The sequence below is a fragment of the Garra rufa genome, chromosome 11, assembly GCF_049309525.1.
Source record: "Garra rufa chromosome 11, GarRuf1.0, whole genome shotgun sequence".
Lineage (NCBI taxonomy): Eukaryota > Metazoa > Chordata > Actinopteri > Cypriniformes > Cyprinidae > Garra > Garra rufa.
In genome coordinates, this window is record NC_133371.1 from 3,415,831 (window position 1) to 3,437,502 (window position 21,672).

General features: G+C 38.1%; 2 protein-coding genes across 4 annotated transcripts in view; one reads left to right on the forward strand and one right to left on the reverse strand.

Annotated features, from left to right (window-relative positions):
• Nucleotides 1-15,223, forward strand: part of bcl9l (bcl9 like) — a 69,043-nt gene extending 53,820 nt beyond the window's left edge. The window contains exons 4-9 of one of the 3 annotated variants that reach the window (XM_073850340.1): nucleotides 2,663-2,788; nucleotides 9,276-9,450; nucleotides 9,716-9,800; nucleotides 10,587-13,008; nucleotides 13,099-13,356; nucleotides 13,508-15,223. In XM_073850340.1, the coding sequence (XP_073706441.1) occupies nucleotides 2,663-2,788; nucleotides 9,276-9,450; nucleotides 9,716-9,800; nucleotides 10,587-13,008; nucleotides 13,099-13,356; nucleotides 13,508-14,736 (4,295 nt within the window). In that variant the 3' untranslated portion in view covers nucleotides 14,737-15,223. Of the gene's footprint in view, nucleotides 1-2,662; nucleotides 2,789-9,275; nucleotides 9,451-9,715; nucleotides 9,801-10,586; nucleotides 13,009-13,098; nucleotides 13,357-13,504 lie in introns of all 3 variants that reach the window. The other 2 variants (XM_073850338.1, XM_073850339.1) reach the window with 2 other exon arrangements.
• A 1,263-nt stretch (nucleotides 15,224-16,486) lies between these two features.
• cxcr5 (chemokine (C-X-C motif) receptor 5) lies at nucleotides 16,487-18,347 on the reverse strand. Its single transcript, XM_073850341.1, has one exon. The coding sequence runs from the start codon at nucleotides 18,336-18,338 to the stop codon at nucleotides 17,298-17,300; it is 1,041 nt and encodes a 346-aa protein (XP_073706442.1). The 5' UTR covers nucleotides 18,339-18,347; the 3' UTR covers nucleotides 16,487-17,297.
• Between the last annotated feature and the right edge of the window lie 3,325 nt (nucleotides 18,348-21,672).

Sequence of the window (21,672 nt, forward strand, 5' to 3'; positions counted from 1 at the left end):
GGTAGGTCACATAATCCATAACCAGCTGGAGTTAGTTCATTAAAAAGAAGGACGTCGGATTCTTTGTGCCATGTTTCAGTTAAACAGACAAGGTCCAGCTTTTGTTCTAAAATGATATCAGATAAAATAGCAGCTTTGTTGTTGACAGACCGCGCGTTGAACAGAGCTGATTTCAGCAAACGCGGTGAAGCAGATGAAACCGGGGCAACCTCAGCACGCTTTAGTGCAGACAGGTTATCAGAACTATTATATAACATGTTTGTGTATTGTTTATATTTATTATGCATATATAAATGTACACACATGCAGTATATATTTTGAAAATATTTACATGTATATATTTATATTCATATCATATTCATATAATATATAAGTAATACAAAAGTTTGGGATCTGTAAGACTTGTAATGTTTTTAAAGAGGTGCTCATCAAGGATGCATTTATTTGATCAAAAATACAGAAAAAAACAGTAATATTGAAAAATGTAATTACAATATAAAATAATGATTTGTATTTTAATGTACTTTAAAATATAATTTATTCCTGTGATGCTAAGCAGATTTTTCTGCATCATTACTCCAGTCTTAAGTGTCACATGATCCTTCAGAAATCACTATAATATGCTGATATATTATTATTAAAATTATCAGTGTTGATAACAGTTGTGCTGCCAAATATTTTGTTGGAAACCTTTGATTCTTTTTTTTAGGATTCTTTGATGAATAACAAGTTAAAAATAGCAGCATTTATTCAAAATATAAATATTTTCTAATAATGTAAATCTATGCTATCACTTTTTATTAATTTAACATATCCTTGGTGAATAAAAGTATTAATTTCGTTCAAAAAAAGATTAAATAAAAATGTACTGATTCCAAACTTTTGAACAGTAGAGTATATTGTTAGAAAACTTTTCTAGGTTTCACAGGTTTCAAAAAATTATTAAGCAGCACAACTGTTTCCAGCACTGATAATAAATCAGCATATTAGAATGATTTTTGAAGGATCATGTTACACTGAAGACTGGAGTAATGATTCTGAAACTTTAATTACAGATATAAATTCAATTTTAATGTATATTAATATAGAAAAACATTGTTTTACATCGTAATAATATTTCTGTATTTTTGATCAAATGAACACAGCCTTGATGAGCATAAGAAACTTTTTAAAAACATTTAAATATCTCAGGTTTATCCCGAACTTTTGAGCGGTAGTATATATATATATATACACTACCGCTCAAAAGTTCGTGATGTGTGTGTGTGGTGTTTGTAAATGCATAATAAATACACACACACATATATTATGTCAAAAAATCCTAATTATGCGATTAATTGCAATTTATCATTTGACAGCACTAATATAACTTTTTCACTAATAAGTAATTTTTTGACCCCACTGCCAGATGTAACTTCCCCTTTCATTCATTCCTTAAATTTTTCTACCCTGTCTGAAAAAGGTTTTTAAAAGTGTTAAATTTACCTTTACAAAACCTGCAGTATCTCTGAAGAAGCTTTTATTATTATTGTTATTATTTATATATATATATATATATATATATATATATATATATATATATTTAAAAGTTGTTAACTTATTAATTATTGGAGTACATTAATAGTACACAATATGAGTACACAATATGTTAAGCTATCAAACTAAGTAAAAATACTACTGTATAAAATCATAGTATTAATGATGAACATTTAAAAATATTTTTATATTTTATTTAAATGTTTTCTTTTTCATTATATTATTTTTTTGTAATACACTAATATTAATTTGTACAAGTTAATCAATGAATTCAAAGGAAAAATGCTTTTAAATATTTAAAAAAATTCAAAAGCATAAATACATACAATTGTTTATGTAAATATTGTTACAAATTATTAAAAAAATGTAAATATTATAAATTATGTGATTTATTTTTAAATAATTGCAATGATTGACAACTGTCAAGTCATGTAATTTATTGGTAAACATACGAGTGAATGCTCTTCTCCTTTCAGTTCAATTATGATTTTGGTTAACCATAATAACCTTGGTTTTTAAGAGTTTTCAGGAAAACTTTCCTCAGTATTTTTTTTAGTAAATACTGTTCACCCAGTAAAAAAGCAAACAGAAAGACATTCAAATGAAATGCAAGTCACCCATCCACTTCAGACCACTCGACTGCCACACCTGGAAAGGGCCAATGATTAAAGAGAAAGTAGACCAGAGACAGAGAGCTGACTCACTCATTTACGTAAACTGATGTCTGCTGGGAACAAAAGAGGATGCAGAAAAGGTCAGCTCTTTATCTCTGCCCGCCGCCAACACGGCGTGCGCAGGCCGAGGACACCACAACCTAACGCCGTCTTTCTCTTCCTCTCATTTTCGCTCCCTCACTATGTGGTATTCAAGGTTAGGGGATGTTTTAAGGCTTGGGAGGCCTTGTGTCCTCTAATAACACTTAAATGCCAAAACATTTCTGGAGTAGTCTGTGTCTGGAGTATGAGAGAATACTATCAGCTATAAATGTGCTTTTTGAGATTTTGAGTTTGTGGGCGTAGTTACACCAGTGTGGATAGAAGCCATATTGTCTTATGTAAACATGTGTAATTGATTCTAAATATGTTTACATTTGTTGTGCTTTTGTGTTCTTCTCTATGGTGTCCAGTAGAGGGCGTGATGCGCAGCAAACGACGGTGTGTCCTGGAGAGAAAGCAGCCTTACAGCGGTGATGAATGGTGCTCAGGGGCCGAAACGGAGGAAGAGGATGAGAAACCCCTTTCTGCCACACACCGTGAGTTCACATACATGCATAAAGTACAGCCTGCCAGTCTGAACCTGTACATAAATGCTCTCACATAAACCCTAATGAATGTTTCTTCCTGTAGACTGTTTACACAAACGTCTGGTCGATGCCGTTGTCGTAAAAAACACACAGTGCTGTTGATCCAGGGGGGAAAAAAGCTAAATGTTGTAATTCAGCTCACATTCATATATCAGAATTGGAAAAAAAAAAACAAATAAAATACAAGAAGATTGAGCTGAATTAAAATAATGAATAATGTATAATGTATTTAACACAAAAAATGTGCCTTTTACAGACTTCCACAGTTAGTTACCACAGTTTTTTCACACACAGGGGTGCACATAAGTTTCTTAATAAACTTTTATTTTATTTGAAATAAAAATACAATTATTTCATAGCAAACTTAAAAATAAAATGATTATATTTACTTTTATATGAATTTTCAAACCTAAATTAGCAAGCTTTTTTTTTGGTGGGTTGCCAGCAAGTGGGTTTATGCGTCAGTATAGTGCGCCAGGAAAGCACACTCCTGGGTTTAGCGTTTCTGATTGTTTCTGAGCGTTTCTGAGCTCTCAGTGAAACAATGTCACATTTTTGCATTGTACTTTGAAAACGGCAGCGAACAGTCAGCATACGCAAATGCGCGCTCTGAACTTATTTACACAGCTCATTTTCATATATACATTCAAGACCGAAATTATTCATACCCTTGGCAAATTCTGACTTAAAGTTACTTTTATTCAACCAGCAAGTTTTTTTATATATTAGAAATGACACAGACGTCTCCCAGAAGGTATTAAGACCAGTGTTGGGGAGGTTACTTTGGAAATGTAATAGATTACAGATTACAAATTACCCTATTTAAAATGTAATAAGTAGTGTACCTTTTCAATTACTTTAGAAAAGTAAAGTAACTGATTACATCTGATTACTTTTTGATTACTTTTAAGTTTCTAATGGATATTTTCAACTAAATCATTTTCAAGCATTTATACCAAGCAGGTGTGACCTTACAGTAGTTTACCGTTAGAATTTCAAAATCTTTCATCACTTGAATTAAGATTATATTAATTTAATTTTAAAGTACAGCCATCACAAAACCAGACCTTATAACAAAAAATTGTTTACTGATGTTACAAAATCAAAATTTTGCATAGCTATGACAGGACACACTGGCAAGTAGCAATGCCTTGAAAAACTTAAATCTTAAAAAAGATTTCTTTAAATATCTAAATTAACTATTTAAAATCATAGATAATTATTTTTTGTTATATTTAAGAGAAAACACAATTCTAGATTATAATAATGTAGTAAAAACAATTTTTTTTCTTCTTACTGATATAATAAAAAAAATAGTAAAAATCTGCATACTTATATATTATATACCATATTTTTTTACCACTATGTGTGAAGGGAAATCATTATACCATACAGGGCTAATAATTATTTCTCACTAACAGAAGAAAGAATAGATTCTAGAATAGATACTGCCAAATCCAAATAGACTCCATCATTGTAGCTGTGTTATAAAATCCATGGTATTCTTTTTTTTTTTAAATTGTTTTAAATAAAGTTACATTTCATGTAAAACTGCTTAGATTCAGTGACCAACTGGGGTGCTTCACTAGATGATAGCTCGATTTTGCAAGACAAAATGGGACAAAAACTAATTGAGAGATTTGTCCACTAGGTGGCACGTTAGGTCAACATCGATCATTATAGAGAAAAGTTTCAAGCCCTTGAGAAAAATAGATCTATATTATTCGAAAATAAACTAAACTGCAGCGGATTTTCATCCTTCAAATCATTAGTCACGTTTCAGCTGAAAATCACGCAGTAGTGTAAACACTGATTTTACAAATGACACTCAAAATTAAAATGGGTTAATGTGATAAAATCGCAAGTTAGATCTGACATTACCAACCTTATTCAAGGAGATAAAAAGGAAGTATTTTTTTGTGAAAGGGTTCATAAATACAAGTGTTTCTGGTAAAGGCAGCTAGCAGGCTAGCTAATTTGTTATGAATGTTTTTAATATTGGTCTCGAATACACAAATATTTCCTGACTTGTGAGCAGCCACAATGCGCAGCCGCAGGTCCTCAGTGAGCTCCTTTGTCCACAAACCAACAGCAGAGAGCTTCTGTTTTTTTACCTGTTGAGTTGATTAAAACAGCTGTTCCCAATGAATCAGGGTAATTAGGATGCTTTATTTACAGCTTGGACTATTTGGAATGGTATAGAACTTTGGATTTTCCCATAGACTGTGACAGTTTGCAAAGGGTATGAATAATTTTGGACATGCCACTTTTTGTTCAAATGTAAATAAAAGCTGAGAAATATTTTTTTCCACAATGACGCCTCTTGTACACCGTCTTATTATCTTTTGGGAGAAGCCTGCGTCATTTCCGGTTGCTAGTTGAATAAAAGTAATTTTAAGTCAGAATTTGCCAGGGGTATGAATAATTTCGGGCTTGACTGTATACATACCTACATATATATACTATAACATAATGAAATATATATTATTTTACATTGGTTAATGCTTCTGCATGAGTGTTTTTAATACAACAGCTGAGTGATTAACAGCAAATTTGACATCTTTTTCTCTTTTCTGGCCAACATAATCAATCAATTTTTCAGTAACACTTTAAGGACCAGTTCTCACTTTTAAAGGGTTAGTTCAACCAAAAATGAAACTTCTGTCATTACCTACTCATTCTCGTGCCGTTCCAAACCCATAAGACCTTTGTTCATCTTCGGAACACAAATTAAGATATTTTTGATGAAATCAGAGAGGTTTCTGACCCGATCAAGGCCCAAAAAGATAGTAAGGGCTTTGTTAAAATGGTCCATGTGACATCAGTGGTTCGACTGTAATATTATGAAAAGAAAACAAAAATAACAACTTTATTCAACAATTCTTCTCCTCTGTGTCAGAAAGCTCTCGGATTTCATCAAAAATATCTTAATTTGTGTTCAGAAGATAAACATGAGGGTGAGTAATTCATGACATGTCTCTTTAACTAGCATACATATTACTAGCACATTGGCTGCTTTTTAGTACTTATAAAGCACATATTAAAGCCTTATTCTGCATGACCATATTTTATATCCCTTAATCCACCCCAAACCAAAACTAAAAACTACCCTAACTATTAATAACCAGCAAATTAAGAGTTTACTGAGAAAAAAGTTGCATAGTTAATATTGAGAATTGGACCTTAAAATAAAATGTGACTATTTTTTTTTTTTGCTTTTGGAGCAAATGAGAATGCAAAAATATTTTTTGTAGTTTCTGTTCACCACTGTAACAGTTTACTCAACCATGACGACTTCCACTTTTGAGAACCTCATAGAGTGAACAAGAAAAAAGTAAAAAGTAAGAATATGTTTAAATGTAAATCAACTGATAAATGCATTTGTCACACAAAATAAAGAATAATTACACAACTAGATAAAAAGGTCATCAAGACTTACCAAAAAATGCGTTCTATTAGCTTGAATTAGATTCAGTTAGAAAACATATAGCAACCCAATTTAGAGTTTAGGGTTAGGGCTATATATATTTGTATATTGGTTGAAACTGTAGGATGAATTACCGTAAGAAATTTTGGAAACACTTTCTATGAACCCCCTATTTATAATATATTATGATTGTATTTCTTAGGCATTATAATGAATGCATAATGCATTATAAAAAGCCCATAATATGTTATATTATCTCATGAATAATCATAACAATTTTAATATGTTATAATACTTGACTATTTGAGGTTACGACTTTTAAGATTATGATTATTTATAACACACAATGGACGATTAAATCTACTTAATTCATGATGGACTATATCATATTGCATTTATTTTTTACATTTATATTTTGTTTTATTTCAAACTACATGTCAACTAACACTCCTTAGAGTATTAGTAGACTTAGGTTAAGGTTCGGCTAGGTAGAAGGTTCACATACTTGCAAAGTTACTTAGAATCAGTTTGTCTTTAGGGGAACCATCAAAATACTACAACTAATAATTACTGCTAGCTGACTTCTTACTTATCAAAAGCTGTCTAAAGGGTACCATCAAAATAATCAGACTGATATAATACAAATGTGTCATATTACACATTCATCTGATCTGATACCTGATCTCATGGCTCTTTAAGGAAATATTATTATTATTATGACTTATAAGTGGTCTTTGTATGCTTTAAGTAAAGTTATATGAGACTTATAATATTTTATAACTATGAGGAGGTAATCATACTCTTAAAAGCTATAACCACAAATAAGTAAAAATTATAATACATTAAAACTGTTCTTATGAATACTAATGAGATACTTTAAGATTTTTTTTTATAATGCATTATGCATTCATTATAATGTTTTTAAATGTTTAATGTTACCAAAATTTTAGTCTGAGAAGCATAATAATCTTTACTTTTAAATAAAATAACAGTATGTTATTAACTAACTAATCTACTTTTTTTTAATGCAAACTATTTAGATCTTAGCCAACTGTTGGATGTTAAAGCACTTTTCACTTATACTCTCCTAGACTGCTTTAGTGTCATCTTCAAAGCCTTACCTCTGAATGTGTGTTTGTGTCTGCTAGTATGGTTGTGCATCTGTCAGTTGGTGACCACAATCCTGGAGTGTGCGTGCGCCCTGCGCTACCTGCTTTTATTGTGTACTAGAGAAAAGTTGAGAAAGTGGCATTCGAAGACTTGTTTGCATAGCAAACAAAAAACGGATAGAAACACAAACAGCCGGTTTAGTAACGGTTATGAACGGCACTGACATTCTGAAAGAAATAAAGGTTCATGTATAAAATGCAGCAGTGCATAATGCATCATATTAAAGATATGAGTATTAACACATGCTGAGTTTATCTATGCTGACAGCACCTTGATTTCATTGGTTTTGTTGGTCATGTGTATCATCGGTGCGATAGATATGAGTGTGTCAAAGTGCTCAAAACTACCACCGCATTACAATATAGTCAACTGAGCTGGTGTCAAAAATCTCAATTGCCATTAAAAATGTCAGCAAATTATAATTTCTTGTTTTTTATCTTTTACATCTGGGGTGAATTTATGACTAGGACATGTTTCTGAAACGTCCCATGAGATTGACCCAAACAGCTTCCCAACACAGAAAAGGCATACTATTAAGGCTTGGTTTCATAGCTAAAAAGAAAAAAAAAAAAAAGAATAAGTGACCTAAAAGGATAGTTCAACCAAAAAGAAGGTTTTGCTGTCATTTAAAGACACTCATGTCTATCCAAACCCTGTATGGCTTTCTTTTGTGCAACAAAAAAGGAGATGTTTATCTGATTGACAGCCTTAGTCGCAATTAACTTTCATTGTACAGTAGGAAAAAAAGATTTAGTGCAAAAGTGCAGGTTTGAAGGAACATCAGAAGTAAATGATGAGAGAATTTTCATTTTTGGGTAAAATATCCCTTTTTTCTATACCAGCGAGTTTACTATTACTAAACTAGCACATATAATGTTAAGTATGGTTTCTAGGGCATTCATAAACTACAGTTTGTCATTTGTATATGAAAAAGCAATTCAAATATTATGATTTAAAAATGTATTTTTGGCATTTAACTGTGAACTTGCTATTTAATAGTATTAGAGGTATGACATTGAGCTTTAAAAGCGGTTGTCCCCTCTTGTGAAGTAAGCTCAGCCTTCCTTATCTGTGTATAGACACGTGACTGAAGGTGTGTCGTGAAACATTACCTGCACAAGCGCAACACAACACCCCTAACATACTCCCTATTGCCGTTTAAGAAAAATGCCCCATTCTGTAACCTTGACCTTAACCTTGAGTCATATCAAAATTTAAAAGATGTTAGGATGTTTTCTAATATCTTGTGTGCTGTATGTTCTGTTCAAAAATGTACCAGATTTCCATTCATTTTGTGACATTCATGAGACAGAACATGGCGTGTTTGTTTTTTTATTTTGTACAAATCTTCAGTGTTTCATATCTGCCCACATAAATTTGTGACGTAAATGCAAAGCCATCAGACGTTCATAATGGAACTGAGGCTCTGGGAAGTTTTCTGTGGGATTTAGCTCCTCCTTGTGGTTTTCCGGAAGATTTTTTGGTAGTAAACAAACATCTAGGTTTTTGGATTGACATTTTTATTGTTTCAAGAATTATAATAAATGCTAACAATTAAGAATCCGTGCTATTAATATGGTAATAATTCAATCATTATGATTCATATTTAAATAATAAATAACATTTCGTTCCTTCTTCTCTTAAAAGATGAATGGACGCATGCATGTTTACAAATGACTTAGTATGTTCACTGTAAAATTGTCAGTTATATGAATCACTGCTTCCATGGTTTGTAATGTGAAACATTATTTTGTCAATAAAACACTGACATATGATATCGGTGACCTATGTAAGATGTGTATATACTCTATGTAACAAGATTTTTGTCTCTTCTCTCAGGTGAGCATGTGATGTGTCCTAGTCAGGGCCACTCTGGTTCATCTGCCACAGGCCATGTTAGTGATCCAGGAGGTGCAGCATTAGGTTCTGGCCACGGACCTGGTATTCGCACAGATCTGCATCCTCGGCCATCTCAGCAAGTAGTGTATGTCTTCACCACCAGCCTAGCCAACAGGTCAGTCTGATCGGTTTGTTCAGTGCCAATAGACTCTGCAGCTTGATAGTCATGTTTAAGCCGGAAATTTCTGAGAAAGCCACAACAAAAGAGTTGATTTATGCACGTATTATTTTAGCAGCCAATTTTCCACCACACTCTTTTACCAGATGTAGGAGTGTGCTTTTAAAAGCTGTTGTCACATGACTGAATAGAGAACTATGAAATTCATAGGAAACAGGTTTTTTCATAATTTCTTTGTTTAACAACCTTTTTTTTCCTGCAGTGCTGCAGAGGCAGTGATGCATGGCCACGCAGACTCCATCCTCTTGTATCACCAGCAGAATGTCCCTCGCACTAAGCTGGAACAGGTCTGTCTTTATATATGGACACATAGTGTACATGCATGCCTTTATATTTTTGTTATGTTAAGTTATAAAATGACATAAGTAATCATGAACCATGTACGTATGCTTTTAAAATACTAAAGTAGAGTGGAAAAATTGTATCATAACATACACATTTGCAGGTGCTGTGTGGCATGAGACACTGTATTTGTTTAAAGGGCTATTTAAATCACAATGCACATCTTTGTTCCCGTTTCTGTTTGGTGAGAAACAGTACAGTTTAAGGGCCAAATTTACTAACAGCTTGCGCCAGTGCAAACGTCTTTTGGCGTTAAAATAATACTGGTTTACTAAAGGCGCACAGTGAAAAATTAGCGCTGAAAAGGCACCGTTATTTTTGTTCCTGACCTTATTGAATATGCATTTGTAGGAGTTTCCCTTTCAGATGCAAAATGTATGGGAGGAAAGTATTAAAATGAATCACGCAACACGTTTCGCAAATGTTTGTGCTCATTAATTACTGGTATTTGGACCATTATTTAACACCCAAAAAAACATTTTAATGCAGGTGGTAATTTGCACTGCTTTTGGTAGATTGCGCTGATTATTATGGAAATTATCTGGCTGCGTCTGTTCTTTAATGTGCGCATTGTCAGTAAATCACACACAGAGTTTTGAGAATTGTGCTCTAGCACTAATTTGGCCTGTTTAGTAAATCTGGCCCTTTTGCAATGTATTGAGCTGAGACTAATGTGGCATTAACAGCACCCCTTTCTTCCTCTCTTACTTTTTTTGTATTTGTCTGAGCAGTCTTCTGGCGTTGGAAAACTCTCTACCCTAACCGAGCAGATCAGCTCTAGTCATAGTCCGCCCATTGGCACACCCAAATCCCAAAGTGGTACGCCCCGGCCAGCTTCCGTCGGTGGAGTTGTGGGAGGACACCTTCCAGGCACCAGTACTCCTTCTTCCACAGGCCATCCAGATGGTGAGCCAGCCCAAACCCACCGAGGAGCGGGGACATCAAACAGCAACAGCCGTTCTGCAGTTCATTCACTGGGTCAAGGAAGTTCAGGCCCACAGTCTGTAGGGGTTTCAGGACCAGAAGGAGTGGACAGGCCAGGCACAATTCCTCACCATGGTGCAGGTGTATCTCCTTCCTCAAGTCCCTCTGCATTATCTGCACTCCGTCAGAGTGAAATGGGCCAACGTGGAGGCCCAGTAAACACAGATGTTCTCTCTAAGGAGCAGCTGGAACATCGTGAGCGCTCTTTACAAACTCTTCGAGACATTGAGAGGTTGCTTCTCCGTAGTGGAGCAGGTGCTGGCCATGAGGAACCAAGAGGTCCTAATGGCAATCCTAATGGCACTAATGTTAACAATAATAGTAATGATGGAGGTAGAGGTTTGGAAGATGGTGAGAATGGTGGGGGAAATCCTGGTAATTGCCACAGCAACAATGCTGGTATGCCTGGTATGCCCCCTGTTGGTGGAATGAAAAAGTATGAGGAGCCATTACAGTCCATCATCTCACAGACACAAAATCTTGGTGGGCCTGGATTGGATGACTCGCTGATGGGCCCACACCATAGTATGCCACCACATTCCCACCACCTCTCCTCACCCTCAGGGTTAGACATGGGGCCCCTTCTGGGACCCGACGGTGTAACACCAGAGCAGCTGGCTTGGAGGAAGCTACAAGAAGAGTACTACCAGGAGAAAAGGCGGCAACACGAGATGAATCCCCACCAACATCCCCAACATTTCCGCATGATGCCAGAGATGGGAATGCCTGGGGGCCCTCCGATGCTGATCAGGGGCCCCCCACCCCCATATCATAGTAAACCTGGTGATCAACAGTGGGCGCCAGGGCCAATGTTAGGGGGAGGAATGGGAGGGAATTCACGAATAAAGGACATGCATCAGGAGGGTCCTCGAGGGCCAAGGTTTCTTGGACAGATGCGAGGTCCTTCAGGAGGTGGGGGTTACCCAGAAAGTCCTGGAGGAGTTCTAGGTATGGAGGGCTTGGGGCCTCAAAGACCTCCAAGGCCAGGCATGGGTTGGTTAGATGATATGCCTCCAAACATGGGCGGTGGAGGCCCATTTCATGGGTGCTATCCTCCAGGGGGGCCTGGGGGACCTCCCCAGCCCTTTCAAGGTGATATGGATCGCCCCATAACACGGGAGGAGATGTTCCGCAGACTCCATAGATTGGACTTGCAGCAAATGTCCAGACAACAGCAGCAGGCAGGGCTAGGAGGACCGAGGATGATGGATAACACTGGGGGACCAGGCTTCCCCAATCCTGGAATGGGAGGAGGCCCGCCCTCCCGTGGCGATCCAATGGACTTTCCTGGTTCTCGGACTATAATGGGCTCTCCTATTGGTGGAGTAGGCAGTGATGGTGGCCCCACAATGAGAGACATAGTTGACTCTCATTTAGGGGGTAACCTCAGTATGAATATGAACATGAATATGAATCCACAGGGGCAGCAGTTGTTGGCTCAGAAGCTGAGGGGAGGTCCTGGAATGGGCGGACCGCTTGGGGAGATGTTGAGCCCTGATGACATCTCCCGCATTAGGGCTTCACAGAATGGCCGGGGCGGTGCTAACAAAGTAATGATCCCTGGCCCAGATGGACCTCTTCAGTTCCCTAACCAGAGCTCCTTTCCTGGTAGTCAAGGTGATGGCTCATATATGCAGCAGCCAGGCCCTGATATGTTTGGACCAGACCAGCCAGGTCCTCCCCACATGAGCAACACCTCAAGACTTAGTCACATTCCCATGAACACTGGCTCAAGAGGTACAGACCTTGGTGGCCGACACCCTCCTGACCTGCCCATTAGTGTTAACCCAATGGGTTCCCCAGCTATACCCCCATCTCACCAGCTCAAATCGCCCTCTCTTAGTCAGGAGCCATCACCCCTCATGCCTTCACCCTCTGCAGCAGGCCTGAAATCACCCAGCCAACTACCACAGAGTGGTCCAACTCACCCTCCTCTACCAACAGCCTCTGGAGCTGGAACACCCTCTTCCACCTCTATCAAGTCCCCCCAGGTGATGGGTCCTGCTCTTGGTCTTCGCTCACCATCTGGCTCCCCAGGACACCTTAAATCTCCAACCATGCCTGTTGCTTCACCTGGCTGGAATGCCTCACCCAAGACTATGCCTAGCCCTGGAGGCCCTCCTAGTGTCAAAGTCGCAGGCAATGGAGGGAGCAGCTCCACTGAAACAGGTACTGATACAGATTTTCAGGATTTTGTGTATATATTTATGCTTTTACATGATTTACATGTTTTTTGTTTGTTTTTTTTCTTTATATTAGGTATGTCCCTGCCACCTAGGAGTTCCAACTCAACACCCATCAGCCAGCCTTCCAACTCTATCAATGCTAGCATGCCTTTCACATCCTCACCAGATGCCCCTCCCTCCCAAAATCCTTTATCCCTTATAATGTCTCAGATGTCAAAGTATGCCATGCCTAGCTCCACTCCGCTGTACCATGACGCCATCAAGACAATCGCCACATCAGATGATGAGATGCTCCCTGATAGACCCCTCCTACCAGGAATCAACATGTCAGGTACATATTTTACAGTACACAACACTGCATCATGAAAGTGACACTACACTACATTACTTACAATTTTCTCCTTGATGCCCTGTTACATTATTTTACCTTTCATGTGTTTTATTTGTTTAAAAGAGTTAAAATTATTACTTTTTTTCAGTAGGCAACATGGGAAATCACCAGTCCACACAGATGCTCCTCACCTCGCAGGGTTCAATGGGACCTCACAGCGGTCCGCAAAGTCCAATGGGAATGGTTCTCCAAGGAGGTCCACAGCTATCCCACGATCCTTCTGGACCTATGCTCCCATCCCCTAACCCTATGGGAATGCCAGGAATGACCTCAGCAATAATGGGAGGTGGAGGGGGACCTCCAGATGGAATAGGGCCATGTAATGTTTCCCCAATGCATCCCCAAAACCAGATGGGGGGATTCCCTCGCATACAGGGTCCTCTTCACTCCCCTATTGGTGGAATGGGGCAACAGTACCCCCAGCGCCCTGAAGAGGTCTTACCACCCCAACAGATGCACCTTCTAAGCAAAGGCATGTCTCACCAGCGGCCTCCTCACCAACCAGACTCTTTTCCATCCATGCCCATGGGTGATGGTCCAGACCTGAGTGAGGTCATCAGGCCCACACATACAGGCATTCCTGAGTTCGATCTTTCCCGTATCATTCCTGCGGACAAGCCCAGCAGCACCCTGCAGTACTTCCCCAAAAGTGAAGCTATGTCCCAGCCACAGCAAAATCCTCACCAGGGCCAGCTACCTCCACAGGCTTCTTCTGCTCAACTTCTCAAACAGCTCTCCTCATCTGGACCTCCCCACAGCAGCGTCCCCTCCTCCAACCCCCATATTGCTAACCTACAGAACATGATGGCTGAGCAACAGCTGCCCCTACACCCCTCACACTCACATTGTGGGATGCGTCCAGGAATGGGCATGCCTCAGATTGGCTCCAGGGGCATGGGATCAGGAGGTGGGATGGGGCCCATATGCCACCCAGGGCACATGATGGGCAGGACAGGCATGTCTCCACAACAACAGCTCCAGCAACAGCATCACCATCAGCAGCAGCAGGCCATGATGGCCAATAACCTCTTACAACACCCATCCCACCCTAACCGTGGCATGCTGTCTCCACAGCAGCACCCTCATAACCTTATGGCCCAGCAGAATCTAATGATGATGCAGGCTAAGCAGCGGGGCATGGCTCTTCCTGGGGAGCACTTTGGCCAGCAGGGTGCCCTCATGTCCCCACAGGGGCCTATGATGGGACCTCCACATTCACAGTCGGGCATGATGGGCCCCCAGAATCTCAGACAACGGAGCATGTCACTGGACAGCCCATTGGGCTATGGGCCTGGAAGTATGGCCAACATGCCCTTTTAATCTGGCTTCTCTGTAAAACTGTAAAAACCTTGTTTCTTATCGGCTGTTTCTCATTTGGACATGTTTTTATTGCCACTGACTAACTGTGGCAATCAGATGCTTAAAAACATTGGTTTTGAAGTTAACTTTGTGTGAAAAGAAAAATATTGAGGGTTGTCATTACAGTTAAGTAACAAAATCTGAAGCCATTTTTTAAGATATTTGTAAAATATGTATATTTCAGATCAATGTGTTTGATTGCAAAGGCGGAAGGAAAAAAGCCTCTGGGTTTCTATGTTCTAAATACATTCTGGCTACCAAACTGTTGTGGAAGGTAATATATAAATATCTATATATATAAATATATATATATATATATATATATATATATATATATATATATAGTTGCTGTAAATAAGATGCAATTTGTGCTTGTTTGCAACTGTTCTGTATACTGTGTTTTATTAGAAATCTAATAACAAATATGAAGAAAAAATCTGTTCACTTACTTTGTGTTGACCTCGTTTGATGCTTGTGAGGGAACATTTTGACAAATGATCAGATTACCAAAAAAATCAAGACATAGGATTATATCGCTTTTTATTTCCACAATGCAAAGCACTACAGCATTTTAAGTATGGTGCTTATTTATAAAAATCAACCTTTGACTAACAGAATTTACAAATTTATATGATTTCATGTGCTCACGTTATGTTCATTAAAGGGATAGTTCACCCAAAAATGAAAATTTGATGTTTATATGCTTTACCCCCAGGGCATCCAAGATGTAGGTGACTTTGTTTCTTCAGCAGAACACAAACAAAGATTTTTAACTCAAAGTGGTGCAGTCTGGCAGCCATATAATGGCAGTGGATGGGCACAAGACCTTTAAAAGTAAAAAAAACAAACATGCACAGACAAATCCAAATTACACTCTGCGGCTCGTGACGATACATTGATGTCCTAAGACACAAAACGATCGTTTTTTTGCGAGAAACTGAACAGTGTTTTTATTGTTTTTTACCTTTGATACACATCCACGTCCAACTTTCATGAGCACGAGCTCAGCATCAGGCACGTTACGCGTGTACGCGCTCTGGCGTAGTATACACAAACACCGGAAGGGGAAATCAGTGAAAAGTCAACAGTCCCGGATGAGTTTGCGCAAGCAAATGTAATCTTTTAGCTTTAAATCGGTTTGAACAATCAGGATAAGCGCAAGTAATTACCATTTTGAATAGCCGCTATACCCACAATCTCTGTGCACTGTGTAAACAATGAGTGTCGTGTACACGCGACAGATCGCTTCCGGCGTTTGCGTTCTGCTACGCCAGAGGTCGAACACATGTAACGTGCCTGATGCTGAGCTCGTGCCCATGACAGTTGGACGTGGCTGTGTATCAAAGGTAAAAAAAAATATAAATACTAGGGGTGGAACGGTTCACAGAAGTCACGGTTCGGTTCGTACCTCGGTTCAGACGTCACGGTTCGGTATGATTTCGGTACAGTGGAGGGAAAAGCAAAACAAAAATGCAGAAGGCAATTAGATGTATTTCCACTCACATACCCAGCAACAACCGCTGAACAACGGCAACACACAGTCCTCGTCTTTTCCACCACTCTCTCGCCTGTACTACTGTAACTGACTGGAAAAGCAAAGTTTTCCCAAACTTGCGATCTAAGGGGCCGTTCGCTTTCTTCCTGATCAACAAAGCGCTCGGGCGCTTGCGCTCCGGAAGCGTCTGCCGTTTCTAAGCAACCATCAGCTGCGCTCTAGCTCCAAGCCTATGCGTCTCCATGCATTGTTTCTTCTATTAGCGTCAAAATAATGGGGGCTTGACAAATCAAAGTTCAGGAAATCCCTGGACCACAATGATGGACCGTCGAGCTGACAAAAAATTGCAGAGTGCCAGAGAATGTAGACGGGCTCTGATAGAGCGCATACATAGGCGGAGCTCGGCTGCATCGACGCCAATCAGAGCTTCAGAGCTAAAGCGGGGCTAAATATTAGCTGTCCCTAAAGAACCCGCGTATCTAACAGTAGTTCCGCATTACATTAATTATTTTGCAGGCAAGTTTTTTTTTATTTTCATACCGTGTATTCTCCGTTTAAATTCATGCACCGAACCGTGACCCCCGTACCGATTCGGTTCGAAACGAATACATGTATCGTTCCACCCCTAATAAATACTGTTCAGTTTCTCGCAAAAACCGATCGTTTCGTGTCTTAGGACATCAATGAATCGTCACGAGTCGCAGGGTGTAATTTGGATTTGTCTGTGCATGTTTTTCTTAACTTTTAAAGGTAAAAAGGTGCCCGTCCGCTGCCATTATATGGCTGGCAGACTGCACCGGTTTTAGTTAAAAATCTTTGTTTGTGTTCTACTGAAGAAACAAAGTCACCTCACATCTTGGATGCCCTGGGGATAAGCAGATAAACATCAAATTTGCATTTTTGCGTGAATTATCCCTTTAAGTCATTTGCAGTGATTGGCTCAGAGTGCAGGTAAAGATGTAAATCACAGATAGTTGGCGATTTAAAGGTAAAAAAAAAAAATCTGTACAAAAATTTTCAGCTACCATTAGATATACTGACTGCTTGTTGTGGTAGTAACAGCCTCTGAGACAGATACACTGCTCACATTTGTAATGCGCAGACCTGACAGGCATACACGCAGGCACTTCATCTTTGCTAGCAACTGCAGGAGGTCTCTTCGGAAACGGACCCCGATGAAGGCATACAGGATTGGATTCAGACAACAGTGGGAAAAGCCAATGGTTTCCGTCACTATTATCGCCTGTTCCAGTGAGGCGCGACCATGGCAGTTCTGCTCAGACACAGCACCCACCTCCACTAGGGTACGCATAAAAGTGGTGACGTTATATGGTAGCCAGCACAGGCAGAAAACCAGTGTAACCAGTAGGGCCAGCCGAATTGCTCCCTGTTTCTCCAGACTTTTCTGGCTTTGGCAAAGAGTGATGATTACAGAAGTGTAGCAGTACACCATGGTCACCAGAGGCAGGAAGAAGCACAGGAGGTGTTCGATGAGGCGCCTGGTTAACTTCCAATTGTTTGCATGGGTGCCATAATTGTTGTAATTACAAGAGAGCTTGGTATGGTTGTTCTTCTCCACAGACAGGAACACCATATTGGGAATGGTCAAAAATAAGCAAAGGAGCCAGAGCAGTGCACAGGTGAGATGAACAGTCCTAGGCCGACGGGTCTGGAGACTGGGGATGGCGTGCACAATGGCGAGGTAGCGATCGAAGCCGATGCATGCCAAAAGCAGACTCCCACACACCAGATTCAGGCGATTAATGAGGCCTATTAGCTTGCACAGGAAGTTTCCAAAAAGCCACCCGGCCACCCCTTGAGTAACTGCAAACGGTAAAGTGATGAGGAGGAGCAGGTCAGCCAGTGCCAGATGTAGCAGAAAGATCTCTGTGATGCGCAGGTTCCTCCGCCGTTTTAGTAGAACGGTCAAAAGGAGGCCATTTCCTATTAGACCCAGGAAAAAAACCACACCATATACAAGAGGTTGAAACACGGTGCGAAACAGATGCTGTGGGTTACTTTCATTGTTGCAGGTGTAGTCTATTCCGTCAGAAGGTCCTTCTGTCATATTTTCATAGTCATTAATATAGTCATCCGAAGAAAACTGAAAATACACAATTCAGTTAGATCAACAATGGTTGTTTTTGTTTGTTTACACTGTAAAAAAAATTCACCAGTTTCAACTTAAAAACTTAAGTTTAGCAGCTGCATTAAAATTTTAAGTTAAGTCAACTTTAAAGTTTAAGTAATTTCAACTCATAAATTGAATAAACTAAAAAGTACAAGTAATTTAACTAATTTTATTATCATGAGTTGAAATGAATAGTAGTTTTATGTTGATTTAACTTAAAACTTTAAGGCAGCTGCTGAACTTACGTTTTTAAGTTGAAACTGGTAAAAACTTTTTACAGTGTAGAAGCCCTCCAAAATAGACCAATCTACCTGATTATTAATATCTGTGCCTTTACTCTTTAATCATTTGCAATTTATGTATTACTTTTTTGTCTGTAAACAATTCAGTTGCATACAGCAAACAGTTTTTCATTGTGGCATTTACAGGAAGCAATTTAAAGGAAATCTCACTTCCTGTTTTTTCAGTATTTAAAATAAAAATAAAAATAAATTAATAATGATACAATTAATAATAATAATAATAATGACAATAATAAAGCAAACTCTGATTAAGACTAATCCAATTTTTCACAAGAAACAATCTCAAGATATTAAATGTGGGCTGCATTTTCAAAATGTACAATTCAGTTCATATTGCATATTTTTTTTCTATTTATTCATTTATTACAGGAGGAAAATTAAACAATTGATGACTAGCGGTCCAAAGAACACATCCAATAAATCTTACCAAAAAAAGGGAGAAAGATACTCACATTAATGATGATGTTTTCTTTTATATTATCCATGTTTATCTTAATGTGAGTGACTTATTGTGTCAGAAGTGTGCGTCCTTCACTCAGGGTTTAAAGGAATGCAGTGTTTCAGTGATAAAACCCCTCTAAACAACCAACCCATGAGTTACGCTCAGAGTCTCAGGACACGCCTTTCAATATATACCTCCTCAAGAACTCGTACTCACCTTATTTGAATTCTTTACAAAAACAATGAAATAAAACCCACACATTTCCTTTACAGAACAAACACATCCCCCACTATCCTGCAGGTCAGATTTATACAGTATTAATTGGCATAGTTTTGACATTTGCAGTAAACTGCAGTTTTTTTTTTTTTTTTTTTTTGGTTTAGTTTTTTTTAACACATGGCTGACCAAACCTTAGCACCTAACCTTTTTCTCAGCAGCCAGACTTGGTTACAGAAACCTATTTAAAAAGAAACTTCAGCACCTTGGTCCTGACAAATACTGTGCATTGCATAGGCTACATATAACAGCCATTTGTGTCCTATGATTTGTTTTATAAAAATAAAATTGTTTTATTAAATTTAAAAAAAAGCAGATAATGAAGAAAACATCATTGAACTTTGAACACTATATCATTCTCATATTTATTTAATTGCTTTATTATTATGTAGATGCTTAAATAATAAAAAATAATAACACTTGAGTGGTGAAGTGCAAATGTAACCAATGCGAACACATTTTTAAAACATAGCTGACATTTGAAAGTCAACTAATCATTTTTGTTCGTAAAACTGGGGCTGTGAGGGTTTCCAAGCATTTCCAAGTCCAATTTTGATTAATTACAAATATTATAAATCTGGACTCTATATGTCATCTGATAAGTTGGCTGCACACCAGTGTTACAGTTCCTGCGTCTTATGCAAGCATCACTTTCAATTTCAGTCGACATCTTTGGATGTTAGACTTCAACATATAAACCTCAAGTTACCACCTACAACACTCTCAGGGAGTTTTGCACAAACACTGCTCACCTTTTCTTTTCTTTTTTTTCTAAGAAAATGTAAAACATTTGAAAAATTATTGCTACACACATGGACACAATTATGAGTGTGTGAAGCTTGTTGAAGTGGCTCTATCTAGGGGGAAAAAAACACTTAGGCCTATTGATAACATGCACATAAATGCCTGATTTTCTCTTTTGTTACAACTATAATGAAACTAACAGCTTGTCTTGTGAAGTTGAATGGAGTTGCATGCACATCTGTCTAATTGGTACGGAGTCATTCAAATGCTTAATGCAATTAATTAACTACACAGGTGTCCCTAACATATCCCTACTTTGTGCACACCAAACCTCTTCAACTCTTATGAAATAAGTAATAATAATAATAATAAAAAGTATGTTTATAGGCATCCAAATTAACGTGGCACAGCTTTAAATCACAAGGATACACGCATTATCTACCAATTAGTCAAGCACAACATGCTGACTCACGTGCCAGCTTTCTGCCAAGAGCCAAGACAAATAAAAGTCCAGGTAAGAATTAAATTCTGCTGCTATGTAATTATGATTTTTTTTAAGGAAGAAATATAATTACGATGATCTCATACGCCTAGGAAGTACGCAATAAATAAATAAATAAAACGCATTGCACATATGCAATATTGTTTTTTAACAAGATATATAAAATATTTAACATGTATTTAAGATGAAAAAAAAATCAGTAGAAATGTTATTACTAAATAACCTTAATGTTTTTGTGGATTAGATGGGGCTCTCATGTGACTGATTATGGGAGGGTTTAAAGATGACTGGAAGCCATCTTACACACTCGCTTTACACCCCGAAATATATGTCACAACTCTACACCTATAATTCACAAACACAAACACACGGAAAGATATCTTCAGCCACGTTTGGTAAGTTTACAAAAAGTTACGTTAATGTTGTACGTAGTGCGATTTGAAATCGTTTCTGTGGCTTGTTTTTAGCCGAGTGTTTACATGTTTGTCTGTGGTGTCTTTAAAATTGTTTGGCTCAGTTACAGCATTAGGAGAATTGCTTTAGTAAAAGGTAAATCATTTTTATCTAAAGTATTCTCGTTTATAAAATCAGTGTTTAGTCATTTAGAGCGTTTGGGGTGATTCTGTTAGCTTTAATTCGCTTGCGGCCTGCGTGTGGACGCAAAAGCTAACGAGCTCAAGCACGGTGCTATTTTTTTTCTCTCAAGCGGTACAAATATTTAATCAAACGGTTAACAAAAGCAACATTTAAAAATGGTATTATCATAGCTGTATTTCTCATCTGTTTAAACAACATCTGACTGTTAAAATCTGACTGATATAAAGCCGCCAGCGGTAGCTGCGTAGCTCAACATTAGCATTAGCTGCGTGACAGCGAGCTTCAGGTTGTGCAGAAGCAAGACGGTTAAAATTCAACAGTGTTAACTAACAGTGTAAATAACAACAGTGTTTCATTGAGATACTTTGGTTTACTTATGGTAAGTGAATTTCGTGAACTACGGACTTT